Source organism: Rhinopithecus bieti, unplaced genomic scaffold (genome assembly GCF_001698545.2).
Source record: "Rhinopithecus bieti isolate Rb0 unplaced genomic scaffold, ASM169854v2 scaffold_23411, whole genome shotgun sequence".
Taxonomy (NCBI): domain Eukaryota; kingdom Metazoa; phylum Chordata; class Mammalia; order Primates; family Cercopithecidae; genus Rhinopithecus; species Rhinopithecus bieti.
The window spans coordinates 504,244-522,604 of NW_016811046.1; the positions used below are offsets into that span (position 1 = coordinate 504,244).

At 33.8% G+C, this 18,361-nt stretch overlaps 1 protein-coding gene across 2 annotated transcripts in view; it reads right to left on the reverse strand.

Moving 5' to 3' along the window:
• Window positions 1-472: 472 nt before the first annotated feature.
• EDIL3 (EGF like and discoidin domains 3) overlaps window positions 473-18,361 on the reverse strand; it is a 458,492-nt gene continuing 440,603 nt past the window's right edge. The window contains exon 11 of one of the 2 annotated variants that reach the window (XM_017893438.1): window positions 473-1,478. In XM_017893438.1, coding sequence (XP_017748927.1) covers window positions 1,329-1,478 — 150 coding nt within the window. In that variant the 3' untranslated portion in view covers window positions 473-1,328. The remainder of the gene's footprint in view (window positions 1,479-18,361) is intronic. The other variant, XM_017893439.1, reaches the window with a different exon arrangement.

Sequence of the window (18,361 nt, forward strand, 5' to 3'; positions counted from 1 at the left end):
CTTGGCTAAATTTTTATAAAATAAACAAATAATGAGTCTATTTTTAAAAGTAAATATAAGGATATGTAACCACCATCTAAATGAAGATTTAAATTTAAAGAGACATAATATATATATTTTTTTGTTCCTTTGTGCAAACTGAGAGTATGGGATTCTTTATGAAGGAAGTGTTTGGAAATTAAATAGTTATGGCTTCCTTCAAAAATAAAACTGCAGATTTAATTAATGGATATTAAATACAGATCAATCTACTGATACGCAGTCATGTTATATATATATGAGTAAACATGACACTTCTTTTAGGGAACTAATAGGAAATTCAGTTACGAAAAAAGCATCGAATTATTCAAGTAATATACAATATAAAGAAAATAGAATAGAACCAAAAGAAAAAGAAGTCACATAATGTCTTATTAGAAATAATGAAAGTAAAATGANATAAAGAGACATAATATATATATTTTTTTGTTCCTTTGTGCAAACTGAGAGTATGGGATTCTTTATGAAGGAAGTGTTTGGAAATTAAATAGTTATGGCTTCCTTCAAAAATAAAACTGCAGATTTAATTAATGGATATTAAATACAGATCAATCTACTGATACGCAGTCATGTTATATATATATGAGTAAACATGACACTTCTTTTAGGGAACTAATAGGAAATTCAGTTACGAAAAAAGCATCGAATTATTCAAGTAATATACAATATAAAGAAAATAGAATAGAACCAAAAGAAAAAGAAGTCACATAATGTCTTATTAGAAATAATGAAAGTAAAATGAGAATTATAACGTCAGTACTGCATGTTACATATTCTTCTTTAAAATTTTGTAATAAACATTGACAGTGTTTGGTAGGCACAGGGAAACAGGAAAATGTAGTCATTACAGAAGAAAAAACTTATTGCTAACATTGCAGTATTCCTTTTATCAGAATTAGGTGAGTATTGATAGTAAAAGCTCTATCAACTGTTGCTCTTATTTGATAACTTTGAGATTTTTTTTACTCTTGCTATAAAAAGAAGGCTACTTTCTTTCCCTAATATATTTCTACCAATGTAAATCATTCAGGAAAGAATGAGAAAAGTAATTCACACTTAATGTGATGTTACTTAAGCGATTTGACCAATAAAAAAATCAAATTAAATCATTGAAAAGGCAGGCTTAGACCCCCTTAAAAACACAGTTAGTTGCCTACCATAATTTGAGTACTTTTGCATGAAAAAAAAAAAAAAGAAAAACATTCAGTTTCCTACAGATTTTGCACAGTTCATTCCATGGAGATACTTTTAGGGAAATAGGGAAGAGGGTTGTGAAATGTAGCCTCTCCTCATTCCTCCTCTGTGCAGCCCAGCAGCTCTGACCGCAATGTGATCCTCCCATACCAGGACCAAGGAAGGATTCTTATGTGTCGTGCATAGATGGGAGGGTCGATGACGTTTTTTCTGTGAGTGTCATTGTCAAAATTGCCCTGGAAGACCTAACAAAGAAGAGCAGAAAATGTCAGTCATATAACCTTTTTTCTTTGAAATTATTTTTATGTTCCTGTTTGGAACATTTTCCCCAAACATGATATTTGATAACTATTCATTTTCTTTTCTTCAAACTATATTGCAGCTTCTTTTTAATAATAATTATTTTAAACTAAATGGTCAATTAATGTTTAAAGAGTTAAACCTTGATTGTTTAATGCAGGAATTCATAGATCTGTCATTTTCCTCTGCTTGTTTCTCTCAATTAAAAAAATGCAACAGGTATTCATTTTTTGCTTATGTCACAGGCTGACGTTAGTCATGTAGCTTGCTGAAGATGCTCTCTTCCAAGGAGTGACTCAGAGATCCAAGCAGCTTGCAAAGTACAGCTGTCATCTGGAGCATATGGCCTCCACATTCACAAGGGGCACGGGGAGGGGAGAGTTAGCAGACTGTGCAGGGTGTTTAAGAGAACAAATATGGAAGCAGCTTATATTACTTCTGTATTTATCTGTTTCACCCTACCTAATTATATGACTCCAGCCTAACAGCAAAGGAGGCTGGGCACTGGAAAGAAGCAGAAGGCTATTAGGTGAGCACTAACAACCTCTATCACAGTGCCTTTTGCCCACTTCTTCTCACATACAGAATAAAATTAGCCCATCTCCAAATGAGACAACACAATCAATGCTGTTTTTGAACTTTTTTTTTCTTCTTTTTTGGCTTCATCTATTAATTCCTGCAGCCATACAATACTATTGGGATAAATGTGAGTTATAATATCCTGACACTTTGCATAGGATATCTGTTCTTCTTTTGTAAAAATGCTTTTCTTTTTTGTTTTTTGGAGCTTTTCTATAGCCACATGCTCTTCCCTAAAAGACTTTCATAATAACTTGGACAAATGTCTGCTTCAGAAAACAAAACAAATTTAAAACACTGGGACCACGATAGGAATGGCATTAAATTATAAATTATGTTGGGGTAAACTGAGGTATTTATATGTTTTAGTCTTTATCTGAATAATTTTATCCTTATTTTTCTTATAGATTCTGAACATTTCTTATTAAAGTGATTTCTAACTATTTTATATCTACATTTTTTAAAATTTAGATTTAGTTTAGATTTTTAAATTTAGTTTAACTTTTTAGAGTAAAAATCTCTTCAAGACTTTCTGTTTTCACTTTATGAATCATCTTATAATTAGAAGATAATTTTCTTTCTTGTTTGACATCAAATTTCTTTTCTTATTTGGCATCAAAACATAACTATGTGGCCAAAGAGACACCTGAAAATAAAATCCTCAAAGTAGAAAACAAAAAACAATCAAACTTCATCATCACATGACAGAATACTTAACCCACATCTTTCAGCATTCTGAAATTAAAGAAAATGTTTTAAAAGCCTTCTAGACTAGTCTTATCTGGTCACAAATGTTCTCCTGGAAAGAAAAAATCATATTCTCCTCAAAAGCATTAGGCAGTATGGCACTGATTAACAGAAGCAATAGACAAGACTGAAAAGTCTCTCTGCTGGTTCTGCTGGCATATCTAAATTAAAGTTCATTTAGCAGGCATTTTATGCTTAGTAATGCCCTGTCTTGCAGGCAGGAATAGCTCATTCTGGACTGAAATGTGCTACTACTATGTAACAATGTCTCCGTTAGCAAAAGCTCACAGGTACAGGACATACCATAAACACTGGCCAAAAATCTTGAGAGGCTGTTGCTACTGCAACAGCAGAAAATAAACTCCGGTTTACTGACATCTTATCTGACATATGAGGTTGGATTCAAATGTTTCACTGAGACTGTAGTATTACAATTTAATATGGAATCTAAAATCCAATTTTGTAGCCCTGCTAGTGAACTTAATGTATATCTTTTGGATAATAGAGTTTAAATTCATTAACTTTCATTGCAAGATTTATAACAGCCCAAAATATAGTTTTATACCACCTCTTGGAAAGGAAATACAGAAAGAAACAATTTTCTCTTAAGTGTCTGCTCTCCAGCACAGGTTTTGATAGGAATTATCAACCCAGAAAGTATTAGTTGAATTATTAATTATACTCATTTCTTTATAATGAAGAATACATACAGAGAAACTATATCATCTCTGAAACTGAAAACAACTATGAAATTTCTGATTTAGTATGTGAAAGTCATGGATATTTTTATGTTCACTTAAAAAAAAGCGAAGTTTCATGAAACAGGATGATTTATAAAACAATAACGTTCGTAGGAAAACAGCCAAAATCTATACTAGAATCACCCAATTTACAGCCTCAAAGTACTGAAAATATATTTCTGTTTTCAGAGGCCTCTCAGTAATGACACAGTACAGAACACAAAGCACCCACTTGCTAATTCCAGGATGATATTTTGTACTTGTTGTGTAAACACGTGGCACATGTACTGTTTTCTTATCTCCAGCACTAGGAAGCCCCTGCCTAAGAATGCTACCTAAATATTTCACCTTGCAAAGGAATGCAAACACTATATTTTTAGTTAACTTCATAAAATCTCTAAGATTTCTAGAAAGTGCTTTCACAGGCACATTTTAGAGACATAAGCATCTGAACTAAAACTGAAGTCTGAAAAGACTGATGGAGAACATTAAATCTCTATATAGGAGTGAAAATATTTTACATGAGAAAGACACAGTTTGATTTGAATTTTTTAGAAAAACTATGCACAAGTTTCAGTTCAGGGAGGAGGCTAATTAGTTGATGACAAATTTGCTGATATATTCAAACATGATAATGCTTAGAGGTCTTTTTCTAACATATGCTTTTCCTAACATATGGGGCCTTGATAAAAAACACTAAAGGTACTATGCAGAAGCTTCCATAATTACAACCTAAGAGAAGATAAGAGAAAGAAAACACAATTCCCTCAATGTAGCTATCTTGAATTTTTTTTTCTAAGGCTAACTCTCTTGTGATGCTGGTTGAAAATACAAATCAGATTCTGGGAGGATTCAAATCTCAGCACGGAGAGAATATCAGATAAAATAAAACAAGAAAATCTTGCTTCTAGCAGCATTAATATATTTTTTTGTAAGATGAGCTACCATTCTTTGTTAGGGAGCACTGTCTATTCAGGCCAGTATAGACATCAAAAATAGGAGGTCTCCAGGAATCATGGAACAAAGCAACATTATTCTCCACGATGTAGTCAGAGAGGTGGGGCAAATTTCAGTTTCTTTTAGCAGTCATGGAATAGGACCCTAAATATCACAGAATCCCTTGGGGATTTCTTGCACATATGATTTCTTTAGAAAATCATCTAGTTTGTAAAAATGTGCTTCTTTTCAGTTATCCTAAACTGATGAAAAGTTTTAAAGAGATTCCTATTCTTCTAACTTTTTGGAATTTTTGTTCACATCATTCAAATGGCGAGTGGTTCTAAGCACTTTTAGATAGATTCCCTATGGCTAAACATCAGTATTTTACATCAGTATTAAACATCAACATTTTAGTAAGATTTCAAGTGACCATCACTTCATCCCTCTGGGTTTTGATGCCCCTTATAGATTTCATTATTTTTCTTCTGCTATTTGGAGACTATAGTTGAACCGCATCTGGGATTTCAGATATTGTGGAAATACAAAGGTTGAATGAGACTTTCTAAAGTTTTTTCTATTGATTGTATCTTCTTTGTTTATGGTATCAAGCATACCATTGACCTTACTGACTGTATCTGTACACTGACCTGCTGTTCTTAAGGGATAGAAGACAAAGGTATCCATTTTCCTGGGGCAGCATGTATGTGTTTGTGTGTGCAGAGGTGCTGGACTGAAAGAAAGCTCAGAATTCTTTATTTAACACACATAATTTCAATCCTTTGTGCTTTCATCCAGAGAGCTTATGGAGAAGTGAAATAAGACAGTCTTTAGTAGCTCTGATACTCAGAAACCCTGTTTCTATCTAATTCTACCCATATAATGAAGTAATCTGAGATTTGGAAGAGAACTCAGAGATCTGCTATCAATAACTCTTCCCTCTAATATTTCTAACATGGAACTTTCAGCCTATCCATGGAATGCCTCAATACAACAGGACAAGTATGTATTTAGACAGTCTGAAAGTCTATCTTTTTATAAGGCTAAAATGTATATATCTCACTTCAGTCCATTGAATCTAATGCTTAATTCTCAATGAAAATAGAACAAACTTAGCTTATCAAAAGAACTTTTGACATACTTAACAATAATTGACACAAACTTCTCAAAAACTCAACTTCAGTCCTCTAGGCTAAACATTCATGGTTCCTTAAAAAGTTCTTCATGTTGCATGATTTTCAGACCTATAATCTTGATTGCATTCCATTGGATAACATTTGCTTGAACTATGGCTCAATGAAAGTGTGGTATTTATTGGGACACAGAATATAGACATACTGTGAATAACTCAAAAGATAGAGTGCACCTTTGTTGTAGATACAGTATTTCTATCAATGCAGTGTAAAATGTAGAATAATTATATTGCATTTTGTGTTATAGTTGATTGATTTATGGTCAAGTAAATTTTGGATATTTTAATAATTTCTCCTCAGTGAGGGTTTTCCAATTTTTTTTACTTGTATCTATTTTATAAAGCAACTATTTATATATTATATAAGTATATAATTCTGATTTTTGTGGGTGACATAATGGACAGATGCTTATTAATTTATAGTTCAGGATCATAAAATTTATTTTATATACTTAGTGTCAACATTACTTGAATTTTTTTGACTGTCAAAAATTTCAGAGTTACAACTTGAATCAACGCTTTAAGTGATATAAAGTCTTATGAACATTTTCACAGAATTAGTATGCATGAATCACGTCAAACATAACATTTTTCCATTTGAATAGTTTGGGAAAGAGCCTTCATTGTTTCTAATTCTACGGCTAGAGTGTCAGTAATATTTTAGGCTAATCTAAAATGTATGTTCTACTTTGCCCTACATGCAAGCATTTCAAAATCAATTTTTTAATTAAAAGTAAAAAATATTAAAATATGTAGAAAATTATTTTAAACATTTCAGTTAGTGGTATAAATCTATATCATATTAAACAAATCTTATTAGAAGCTTTGCATTTATGAAACTTCTATGAGTGATTGGCTATAAAAAGTCTGAAATCGAAGTTTAATTCTTTTAGCCAAAATAGACTGCAGCTATCATTCAGTGAATTCAATTTTCTAGGAAAATTTACCAGCATCCTGAAACCATTTCATGATTGAACAGCTAGTATATTATTCTTGATGTTTTTCTCTGCAATCAATTCCACTAAACCAATGAAACTCTGTAACAAAATTAGCCTCAATATGAGTACATTCTTCTAGATGTAATAAGGAAACAAGAAATTCACTTCCAGGTAAATTTCAATATTCTAGAAAATGTTTCTTTGGAAAATAGTGATGTTGAGAATTATATTCTAAGAGGGTCACCCAAAAAGTAGGGGTTTCTGTTGGAACCAATAGACTGTGCTAATACGTGTCTCTATTGATCATCAGCCTGCAAAATGAACTGGGGGGTCGGCCTTCACTACAGGGCATCCCAACAACACTACAGCACAAATTATCATCAACAGAAAGGAATAAAGAGTTGCCACAGTGTCTTCCATCCCATAGCATCCTGAGTAGAACCATTACCCTCCAAAGCTGCAAATGAAATAAGGTCATAGCTAACCGAAACAATCTATCAGGAGGTGAAAGTCAAATGGAAAAAAATTCAACCAAAATGTGCACATAGGACCTTAAAGTAGAGCCAAAGACAAGGATAAAGTTACGTGTCCCAATTTGTGAAAATATAATGTGTGTAATTTATAGATAAGAGATCGATGTGAAGAAGACTTGTTTTCATATCAACAACTAACTATAACATATTAGATAATCACTTTATTTTTCTGTATCCAAAAGGAGTTGATCATCTTGTCTTCTTTGCAAGAAACACATATCTAGACATATCTTAATCTTGAGTTTGCTTGTGTGTACTATCTTGAAGTAACTTGCTGACCATCAAATTTTTTCTCTATTGAACAGTTCTTCTGCAGAGTTTAGGATGTGTCAAATCCAGTGTAGGCATAGCGTTTACAGACACATGTCATTCCAGTGATCAGTGTACAGTCTACAAAACTCGGTGTAATAGGAGTGTGTATTAGATGTTAACCTTACCCAAGGAGGAGTCTGTTCTTTGCCCTCAGCTCCTTGAAGGTAATTTCTAAGCCCTTGGGATGGCCTGTCTGAGGAGAGTGTTTTGTTTCCCAGGGGCCTTGGGCCACGCCAGATAGCCCATGCTAACATTGTGGTTACAGTGGGGTCTTCAGGTCAGCTTGACCACTGAAAGGGAGGAAACTAAGGTTAGCCATACAGATGGTCAACCATGTCTAAATGTCGGAGCTTCCATAAAAACTCTGAATACCAAGGCTAATGTGAGCTTCCTAGTTCGCAATACTCTGGGCTTATTGTCACATAACATGGCTAAGAGAACTTAGTACTCTCCAGAAGTCTTCAAGACAACTGAAAGCTTATGTCTGGACCCTCCTGGACTCTGCCCCATATGCCTCTTCCCTTTGATGATCTGTATCCATATCCTTTCATTGTGATAAACTATAACTGTGAGTATGATAATTTTAATTGTGTTTGTGAGTTTTTCTATTGAATTATCAAACCAGAGAATGATCTTGGGGAACTGAGAATGTGCAATTGATGTCAAAAGTGAGGGTGGGTTTGGGGAATCCTGAACTTCGCAATGAGAAATTGGTGTTGAAGGGCTACAGATTTCATCTAAGTTTTGTTGTCGGAAACATTGACAGTTGGAAAAGGAACTTTAATTGTCTGAAAGGGTTGTATCTACAACTTCCCCAACATCATGCGCCAGCCTGTGACAGACATTCAGTCTTTAAAGTTAATTGTGAACTTACTTTCTATTCTGATTCTTTGACTAAACCCTGAAAGGATAATATTTTGACTCATGAGTATCCTTTCTAAACCTTCTGTTGTTAGGTTCTACTCCCTCTATTTTACTTGCTCTTCTTATTTTCAATTTCTGGATGATATTTATTCTCATGGGCATAAACCTAATAAGCATATCAAACAACTGGTGTTACTTGTCCTCTTGCATATTTCAGTAACAAAAAATTCAAATTCTTTGTTCTCCTGTATTTCTTTAATATCATTTCCATAAAAGCTTATAGGTCCTTTGAGAAATACTACTTTGTCCATCTACTTGGGATTCTTTTGAAATCCCTTAAGAAACTGCAGTCAGATTTTCTGAAAGCTATTGTGCATGGTCAGAGATATAATAATTCTGCACCATAATTCATATTGGATATTAATTTTTAATTTTGATTCTATGTCCCGTTTAAAGAATGATGGTTTGTTCCAAAACCTTTTGAAAAATCTAGACCCTATTTGCTTCAGAGATTTCTTTGTTTCCAAGATTTCTCCATGAAATTACGCTGAGACTTTCAAATTGCCTATTAACTTCAAAATCTAATCTATAGAACATTTTTGTTTGATGAGAGAGTGAAAAACAAAACATGGGGACAAGTTCCATAGTCTTTCTTTCAACAGGGCATGATTCATTTTAAACCATTAAAATGAATATATGGGTTCTCTAAAAAAATCATTTCCATTCCCATTGTTGCTCTCAAGAAATTTCTTGTGGCTTTAAAGTTTGCTTTCTATTGTAATTATGTAAAAAAGTAGATTTTTGGCTTCAAGAAATACTACATTTCACTGAACTAATCTGGCTTTGCTTCATGTTCCTAGTGTATATAAGTCTCTAATTATATCCCAAGAAATTCTTTACTACACCACAAATTTGATGTTCACTTACAATTCCTGTAGCATGATTTGCACTCTACTGCTCCTTCTGTTAGATTTTTTTTCCTGAAAATGCACCAATGAAAGATTCCAATAATAATTGGCCAAAAGATAGGCAAATGTGTTTTTTTCCCTACCCTGGCAATAAAAGTCCACATTTCTGGCCCTTCATTGCTTCTTAAATTGCCAGATTCTCTTTGGTTTCCATGTAGTTGACCTGAAAGCTGGTTGAGGAACATAATTCTTCATTGGGAAAGACAGCTGTGTGATAACTTTCTAAAATTCATTCTTTCTTAGATCCTCTGGAATTTGAGAGTATGGGAAAAGAGGAGAAAATAGCACATTTTTATAGTATTTTTTAGAACATTTAACTTCTGACTTTGCATAGAAGAGTTCAACTGTTCCTAAAAGATGTGGGATTAGGGGTCTTATTCTCCCCAGTAATATCAACTTGTCTATTACTGGCAAGCTGGCGTAGGTAATATTTGTGATTCCCTAGTGCACTGTGACAGTGACAAGTTGAGCTAAGACTTGCCAACATCCCACTCAGCCAGATGAGAGACAAAAGGGACCGGGGGCAGAGTGGCCATCTTCATTCATTTTATGGACTGTTTTCTTACGTAATCTTGGCTTTAAGAAGCAGAGAGCTGGTAGCTCTTTAGAAAGAGCCCAAAGAGGCTCACTAAGAAGTTCATGTTACCTTTTGTTATTAGGTCTCGACCTTGAGAAAAGACATAGTGAAAATCAAAGCAAAAGAGTCCATCCTCCTTGACTGTTACCTTCCTTTCCCCAAGCTTCCTGGCATTTAGAATGCAGAATCTAAAAGCCAGTAGGTAGGATACACCACCATATTTAACTTCTTTTATGATGAAAGTCTCCTTAAGTAATAAGAGTATCTTAGGAAATATATCACATAGGATGATTGCCTATAAAGATTTATGAAACATAAAATATGCCATTCTAAACTGTGGCTATATATTTAAACTATCTGCCTTCCACTACTCAGATTTTGACTGCCATAAGAAATATTCCTACAGAAAAAGTAGAATTGAGAAATCATCTGCTTTTCAAAGACATCTCCAGGAGATGTTACCAGGAATAGTCGGAAAGTAAGGGCATCTACTTTTTTCTTTTTAGTTGAACTTAAGAAATGTAGAAATGCCTTTCCTCTTTTCTATAAAAGTACAGAGCAACTCGCCTCTCTATTGAGCTCAAAGCTCATCTCTCAAACTCTCATCCTAAGTCACACTAGGTATTTTCCATCTCATCAGAACAATTTGAGACTTTACCCCTGACTCTACCCTTCATGGTAGGTATATAAATGATGTAGCCGTAGAGAAATTGGTATATTTTGGTAATTCTTGCCACATTAGGAGACTTTTCCTCACTTCAAGTCTCATTGAAGAGTTTCACCCTTTCACCCTATCCTTGTCAGAAATGACTTAATATCGAGCTCTATGTATGAACACAGAAGTGATTTAAGCACTCAGTCATGTGACTTCTAAGCCAGACTGGTGATGAGGAGAAAAGAGTATTAGGGAGTGAGAGAAGGTGATCCTGGAGATGGATGCAGGGGTGGCAAAGTGGAATTGTACAGCTGAAGCAGGGTGCCTAGGTGTGGGTGTAAGTGTGTATTGCCTAGGCACAGAAAGTAGTCATTCTCCTTTATCCTCTCTCCTGAGTATCCTTAGTAGACCATCGTCCAGCTGCAAGACATAGAAGATCTTAACTGGAAACAAGGTTGCAAGATCAAATATTTGGAATATACTTACACTAAAGAATGTATCATTTATCTAAATTCAAATTTAACTAGGTGTCAGTATTTTTATTTGCCAAATCTGGCAACACTATATGAAGAACATGAGGAACGCCAGACCTAAGCTGAGCAGTCACTAACTCTTCTTTGGGATAAGGTAAATTTTGGGTCTTTTCTTAAGGAGTTGAGGGTATATTATTATTAAAATATACTTGATCTCAGAAGGGAATATTAAACTTTGCTATTACTTATGGCTATTGAAGTATTACCAAAAGGAAGAAAAGAAATAAAAGTGTAATTTTGTTATATAAAAGTTATATTATTTTCACTCATATATGAGGAACGTCTTCCTTTAATTAAGTATCAGACATTTCATTTATCTGTTCAAAATTGATTTTGTTTCTAATTTTATTGGAAATAAGGAAATTAGTTCTTATGTTGTTTTCTGAGTTTGGTCCTCTGCTCACAGCTTCAGAAAAACTGAGAGGAATGCCTCTTCACACAGGTATAATTACTGAATCCGTCTTTTGTTAAAGTTATTTTTTAATCAGTTTTGTGTCTCAAATTACGCCAGAAGCTTTTTGATGATGAGAAATGGGTTGCCTCTTTAATAAGTGTCCCCAAAGTGCTTATTACAGGTGTGTTTGCCCCAAGAGTGCTCTATACATATTAACACAGTTTCTCTTTGAGATTCAACCAAAGGAACTACATAAAAATCACTGCCAAATGATTAACTTTATAAGGTGTGGCAGATTCAGAAATCTTTTTATAGTTTCCCATAAACATGAACATATGACAGGTATCATTTATTCTTTTCAGATTTAAACTGTGAAAAAGTAGAAAAATACTGCCACATTAATTAAGTCATTGTGAAAGTGTTAAGGGGAGACTTAATTGCTAAACATATTGCAGCTGATGGTGTGATGGTGGATAGTAAAAATGGCATATGTATCATGCAAAACTAATGTCCTTGAGCATTTTTTTAGCATATAATAAACAATCAAAATATTAGTTGTTTAGTGATTATTTAGAAACAAAATGGGTTCGGCCGGGCACGGTGGCTCAAGCCTGTAATCCCAGCACTTTGGGAGGCCGAGACGGGCGGATCACGAGGTCAGGAGATCGAGACCATCCTGGCTAACACGGTGAAACCCCGTCTCTACCAAAAAATACAAAAAACTAGCCGGGCGAGGTGGCGGCTGCCTGTAGTCCCAGCTACTGGGGAGGCTGAGGCAGGAGAATGGCGTGAACCCGGGAGGCGGAGCTTGCAGTGAGCTGAGATCCGGCCACTGCACTCCAGCCTGGGTGACAGAGCATGACTCCGTCTCAAAAAAAAAAAAAAAAAAAAAAAAAAAAAAGAAATAAAATGGGTTCAAATTTTTGCTGTATTCTAATTGATGTAGTTTGGATATTTGTCCCCTCCAAATCTCATGTCAAAATGTGATCCTCAATGTTGGAGGTGTAGCCTAGAGGGAGGTGTCTGGGTCATGGGGGCAGATCCCTTACGTATGGCTTGGTGCCCTCCCTATTGTATTGAATGAATTCTTGCTCTATTAGTTCACAGGAGAGCTGTGGCATCTTCTCCTCTCTCTCTTGCTCCCTCTTCGACTTCCACCATGAGTAAAAAAAAGCTTCCAGATGCCTCACCAGAAACCATGCAGATTCTGTTGCCATTCTTGCACAGCCTGCAGAACCATGAGCCAAATAAACCTCCTTTCTTTGCAAATGACCCAGTCTTAGGCATTCCTTAATAGTAATACAAAACAGATTAACACCACTAGCCAACGGTTAATGCATACTTCAACGGTCAAAATAATGACATAGTTTCTATCATACTTAGATTGATCAAGTACTTGTTTCCCTAGTAGGAAAGAAAACTATCAGATTCACCTAAAATAACATCGTAGTTTTTTCTATTAAAAATACTAATTTTTTCTCAGCTAACATCTCCTGCTTTCATCAGGCTCATCATTACCTCTTAATGAATGACAATGTCACTGAATTTTAAACGATTTATTAAAGTTTGATAGCCTTGATCATTCTACTGGGGAGCTAATCACTAATCAATATTTTTAATATGTTAGCATTTTTAATCAATGCATAGAGTCACAGTTAGGCTAACACTTGATGATTTTTCACAGTAGTAGTATAAGAATGACCTAAATAAAAGCATGAGTAATATTTTTCATTGTGAAATATTGTCATTACACAATTAGGTCTATTAATAAATAAGTCATACATAAACATGAGATATTCAGAATTTTAAGTGTACACAATTTTAGTGATTTCTGATGAGTGATGGAAAATTGAGAAGATAACAATGAGATTTTAACTTTTTTGGCATTTGAGCACTGGGAAAAGTAAGGTAATAAAACATGTAACAACATTTTATTATTTTCATTTATGAATATTTTACTTTGATAGTACTGCTATGTAACATATTCCTTGTGTTTTCACACTTTTTTTTTTTCATTTTGTAGGAACATGTGCTAACTAGAAAAACTATATTGTTTCAAATTTTAAGGGAGTTTATCAAACTCCCTGAAAATGTAACTCTGAGTTTTGGAGACAAAAGATGATTAGCAAGAAAAAACAATAAACATATATTTTCTCCTTATTATTGTATTATCCTGACTTCTTTTCTCCTTTCTCCGTAAATTTATTGAGAATGATGTTTCATAGCATCTGTACTAGGTGGTTATCTATCATTAAATAACAATCATAGCAGTAGGGATATTCTTCCTACTCCTTGCCCCCAACCCACCCTAATATTGGTGAATTTTATGAATTTTCTGCCTGATGTATATTTATTTCTACCACCTAATTGTTGTTAAACAGAATTCTGCTTTTGCTTTTTTATTTTTTAATGATGAAGGTTAAAACACCCACATGCCATCAAGAAAAGTAAATGCTTCACTGACCAAAATTAACTGCGTATTTTACATTGACAGTATTTAATATTAGAAAATGTGAAATAATGTACAAAGGATTTTCTTTGAAACCTCACAATTAATCCTTAAAGAAGGACAACTGGCTTTCCATTGATATTTCCAAATAAACTGAATGACTTCTTAAAATCACTGAGTTCCTTCAGACAGAACGGTTTCTGGTTGTTCCTGCAGCTAATGAGTCACTCTGGTTTGTCTTTTATTTCCAGCATGTAGCTAGTTGTTCCATTCTACAGTTGCACTTACATTGGGCACTAGCCCTCTCTCTGATCATCTCTATCCCATAAGCCCCATCTCCTGTTCTCTCCTTCCTTGCCTGCTCTTAAATCTTTCTTTACCCTAGATCTGAGAACGAGTATCTTTGGGCAGGTAGGACACTTGGAGCTTATGTTAAACATGGAAATGGAAGGATAGTATTTTTTGTAGGAGACCCAGGGCTATTTGCTCGTGGACTTGCATCCATTTTTTCTGTCTTGTTTTTGACCCCAGGCCTCCACTTCACAACTGATTCTGATAAGTGGGTCCCTATTATGTTCTCTGTGTACCTTAACAACTGCTATCACACTACTCATTGATGACAATATGCTGCTTTCTGAATTCAATTTATTTAATAGATTGTCCTTTCCCAACGCAGCAGGCAAATCTAGGCCTGCAAACTGCTTTCACTTTGCTAAACCAATTATTCTGTACTTAGATATTTCCTGATATATTTCATTCTTGGTCAGAGGCCTTAGCAAAATTGACAAGCATCCCATCCTATTTTGGGCATACCAGCACATATCCTAGTCAGGTATCATAATATTAAATTACAAGGAGAAAAGCAGAGAAACTTCTGAATAGCAGTTGATACCAAGTAGTGCTTATTTAAATAATATCCATGATGTGCTTATTACACATTGCATGCCTGTATCAAAACTTCTCATATACCCAATAAATATACATACCTACATACACACACAAATTAAAAATATGCAAATTAAAATAAATAAATAACAATGTCCTTATTTTTAGACAATTCTGAAATAACATGATTGTCTTCTTAACTTCAGTTTCAATTAAGTCACTCAGCCATCAAATATTTAAGTAAGTAAAATAAAGTGACTACACGAATTTCTATCATGTAGGGGCACACTTCACTTGCTATTACTGAATCCTAGTGTTTTGTATAAAGCCATGTATATTTTGGAAATTGCTTTGTGAAAAGTAGCTTCCTTTCTTTCCTTCCCTGCCTTATTTGAAAAGAGTAACAGGACTCTGAATAGATGAAACTAATGGTCTCCAAGTAATATGGAGAGAAACTGTCCTTGATCCTGCTGCTCAGAAACATGCAGCTGTTCCCTCTTGAAAGACAATTCACTCCCTTTGCTTTCCCCTCCCCCGCTATCATCTTCCTCTGTGATTGCCACTGACGATTCCATTTTATTTACCTCCTAAGGGATTCTTCAGGTTCTGAGTTTCACACCCAGATCAAATTTCAAAAGAACAGCATGACTATTATTGACTACTCATCCGACCTCTGCCTTACCCATGAGCTGGACTTTCAAGGTATTAAACATTCAAATTTAATTTCAGCTCTCCAAAACTACTCACTTCAGCAGAAATGACAGGATGCTCTGTGACATCTGTAATTACTGTTGAATTTGAATATATCCTTCAATACAGACCACGGCTGACAGCTTTATTAATGAGGACTGATGATGTTGCTCTTTCTATTTTTCACACCCATGTTGAGAAAGGGAAGGAGGTTGAAAAGGACCAGGGACTCTTTTCTTCTATTGGAGAGCGATGGACTTTTATGAAACTGACATAATCTATGTGCTACTCCTTCCCTAGAGTTGTTTTATCAAATAATATACCTAGTAGGTTATATTTTGACTTTCCAAAATAAACAGATTAAATCAAAGTTTTTCCACCTTTACTAAGCTTCTCATTAGACTGGGAGATTGTGTCATATTCAGATTTTTTTCTCACATGGAGTCTGCCAACTGAATACACAATTGAATGAATATAAATTTCACCTCCTTCTAGATGATCCTCCCATCTAATCTGCATCCTAAACTACTTAAATATATTATTTCAATTTAAAATTTGTTTAAAGTTAGTGTTTACTTTGTGAATTTCATAAGGGAATTGGCAAACATTAAAATTTAATCTTATTTTTAGAAACATTGATTCGTATTGACTTCCTCTGACCAATTAGAGGCCAAAGTCCTAAGGAATAATAATAAATTCCATTCTCACTAGAAAAACAGAAAACTACCCTTAGTTTCAAAATTTAATTTTGTTTTGGCATCAATTAGTCATTTTTCACACACTTGCTTATTATTTAAATTAGCTGGGGCCTCTGTAAACATTTAGGTTTCCAGCTCATCTCCAGAGAGTCTGAAGCAGGGCCCAGAAATATGTATTTTTAAACAAGCTCTCCCCATGAGTGCTATAATCAGACAATTATGGTAACTACTGAATTAGAGAGTTCACCAAGATATTGCAGTTTATTTCTTGATGAATATATGTGTGATTCATCTTTAAGGACCAAGAAAGTCTTATTGGAAACAGGGGATTTTATTTTTTATTTTGGAAAATCCAGGTAAATTTTCAACTTTTCAACTTATGCTTTTACAAAACTCTGGATAATTTTAGGGAGGAAGATGAAATACAGTATTACCAGCTTCTTTATTCCTGAAAAAAGAAAGCTCCTATGGTGTGAATTCAGACTTATTTAAACACTATGATGTTATGACTAATATACTGGATGAGAAAACACATTTTTATTTCTAATTTTTCCATATAAGTACTCTTCCTGAAATTTATTATTGCTTTACTTTGGCTTATAACCTGAAAAATTAAATACTGAAAGTGTTTGTCAAGTTTTGCAGTTTTCCTGCTAAATGTAGTAAAAAACAGCTCCAAGTGTATAAAACAAATGTCACTTTCATAAGGGCAAAGGAACATTTGACTTTCAAATAAAAATGTACCTGAATTAATGCTGTAGAGAAATATAAAAGTTAGTTAAATGTTAGAAAATGCTGTAGACTAGTAAGGGGAAAATACAAATGTATGCACTGTAACGAGAACGTCATCATAGGCTCAATTACAAGAGATTTAATGTGGAATTTAGCTAAAAAACAATACTAAAGTAAACTGCAATTCTTGTGAATGCTATGGGAGGGTATTAAAAAACTGACATCTCAATAAGGAGAACAGAGTATTATTTTTCTTCAATGGACTTTTGGCATGTGGGTGTATACACATATGTTTATTACATACATGTAAATACTCGTGTGTGTGTGTATGTGTGTGTGTGTGTGTATGGCATTGGTTTTCTAAGGCTTATTCATTCTGATTAATAAAAAATAAAAAGGCCATTGATACATTTTTTGAGTTTTATACCAATTACTGTAAACCTAGAAAATTACATTTATTTTCAGATTACTTTTCTGAAGTAATCTTGTGTCTGGATCTACATTAGACTTCCACACCCACACTCCCAAAATCTATTAAAGCAAGCAGTCAATAAAAACAAATGGCACAAAAGAAGACTTAGAAGCTTTTGTTTATACATATTTCTGTTTGAAAAGTGCATCTATAAAACATCTCACAGACACATGTTTTGCCCTGAAACATTCAATTCATCTATTATATTTGTCTGGATGAAAGCTTGTGGTTGAATTGGCACTTGTAAATATTGAAGACTTCTTTTTCCTCTTATGGAAAGTAACCATGGAAAACAAGACAAAAATAATGTTAAGAATCAATAGGAGATGGCTTACTGAGCCCCAGAAAAAATTAATTGCTAAGTAGTATTGAGCCCTTTTAAACAGAAGAGTGCATCTATAAAGGATATATGAAATGATACGCAAAATAGCTAGTAGAACCAGTAATAACAGTAAAGCAAAAGAGTTATTTTGATACTTATCAAAAACATATTTTATTGATATACATGTATATTTACATATAAAATGATGACATTTTCAAGTATTTAAATAACTTAGGCAATACTTTTCTCATTTGTTTTATAAAATTCTTTTCTACATAAAATGGAGAGATCTAACGCTCTGTAATTCCTTCTTCCCCATAAAATATTTCCTTATAATAATACTAATTACTGAATTTTTATCTACAGTTTATTGGTGTCAGTTGTCTTCTTCAATAGTAAATAGTAAACTTAGGCTTTTATCTTAGGCTTTTCTTCATTATGCCTAATTAGTTACAATATTAAAAACAAACTGGTCAGATTTCTTTTTAAAACTACCAGTTAAATTGGCTGAGTTTAGTCAATTATCATATATTTATAACATAAAAATGTTTTCATTAAAAAATTTTACATTATATGAATAATGTAATTATAAATTACATAATAAATAATAAT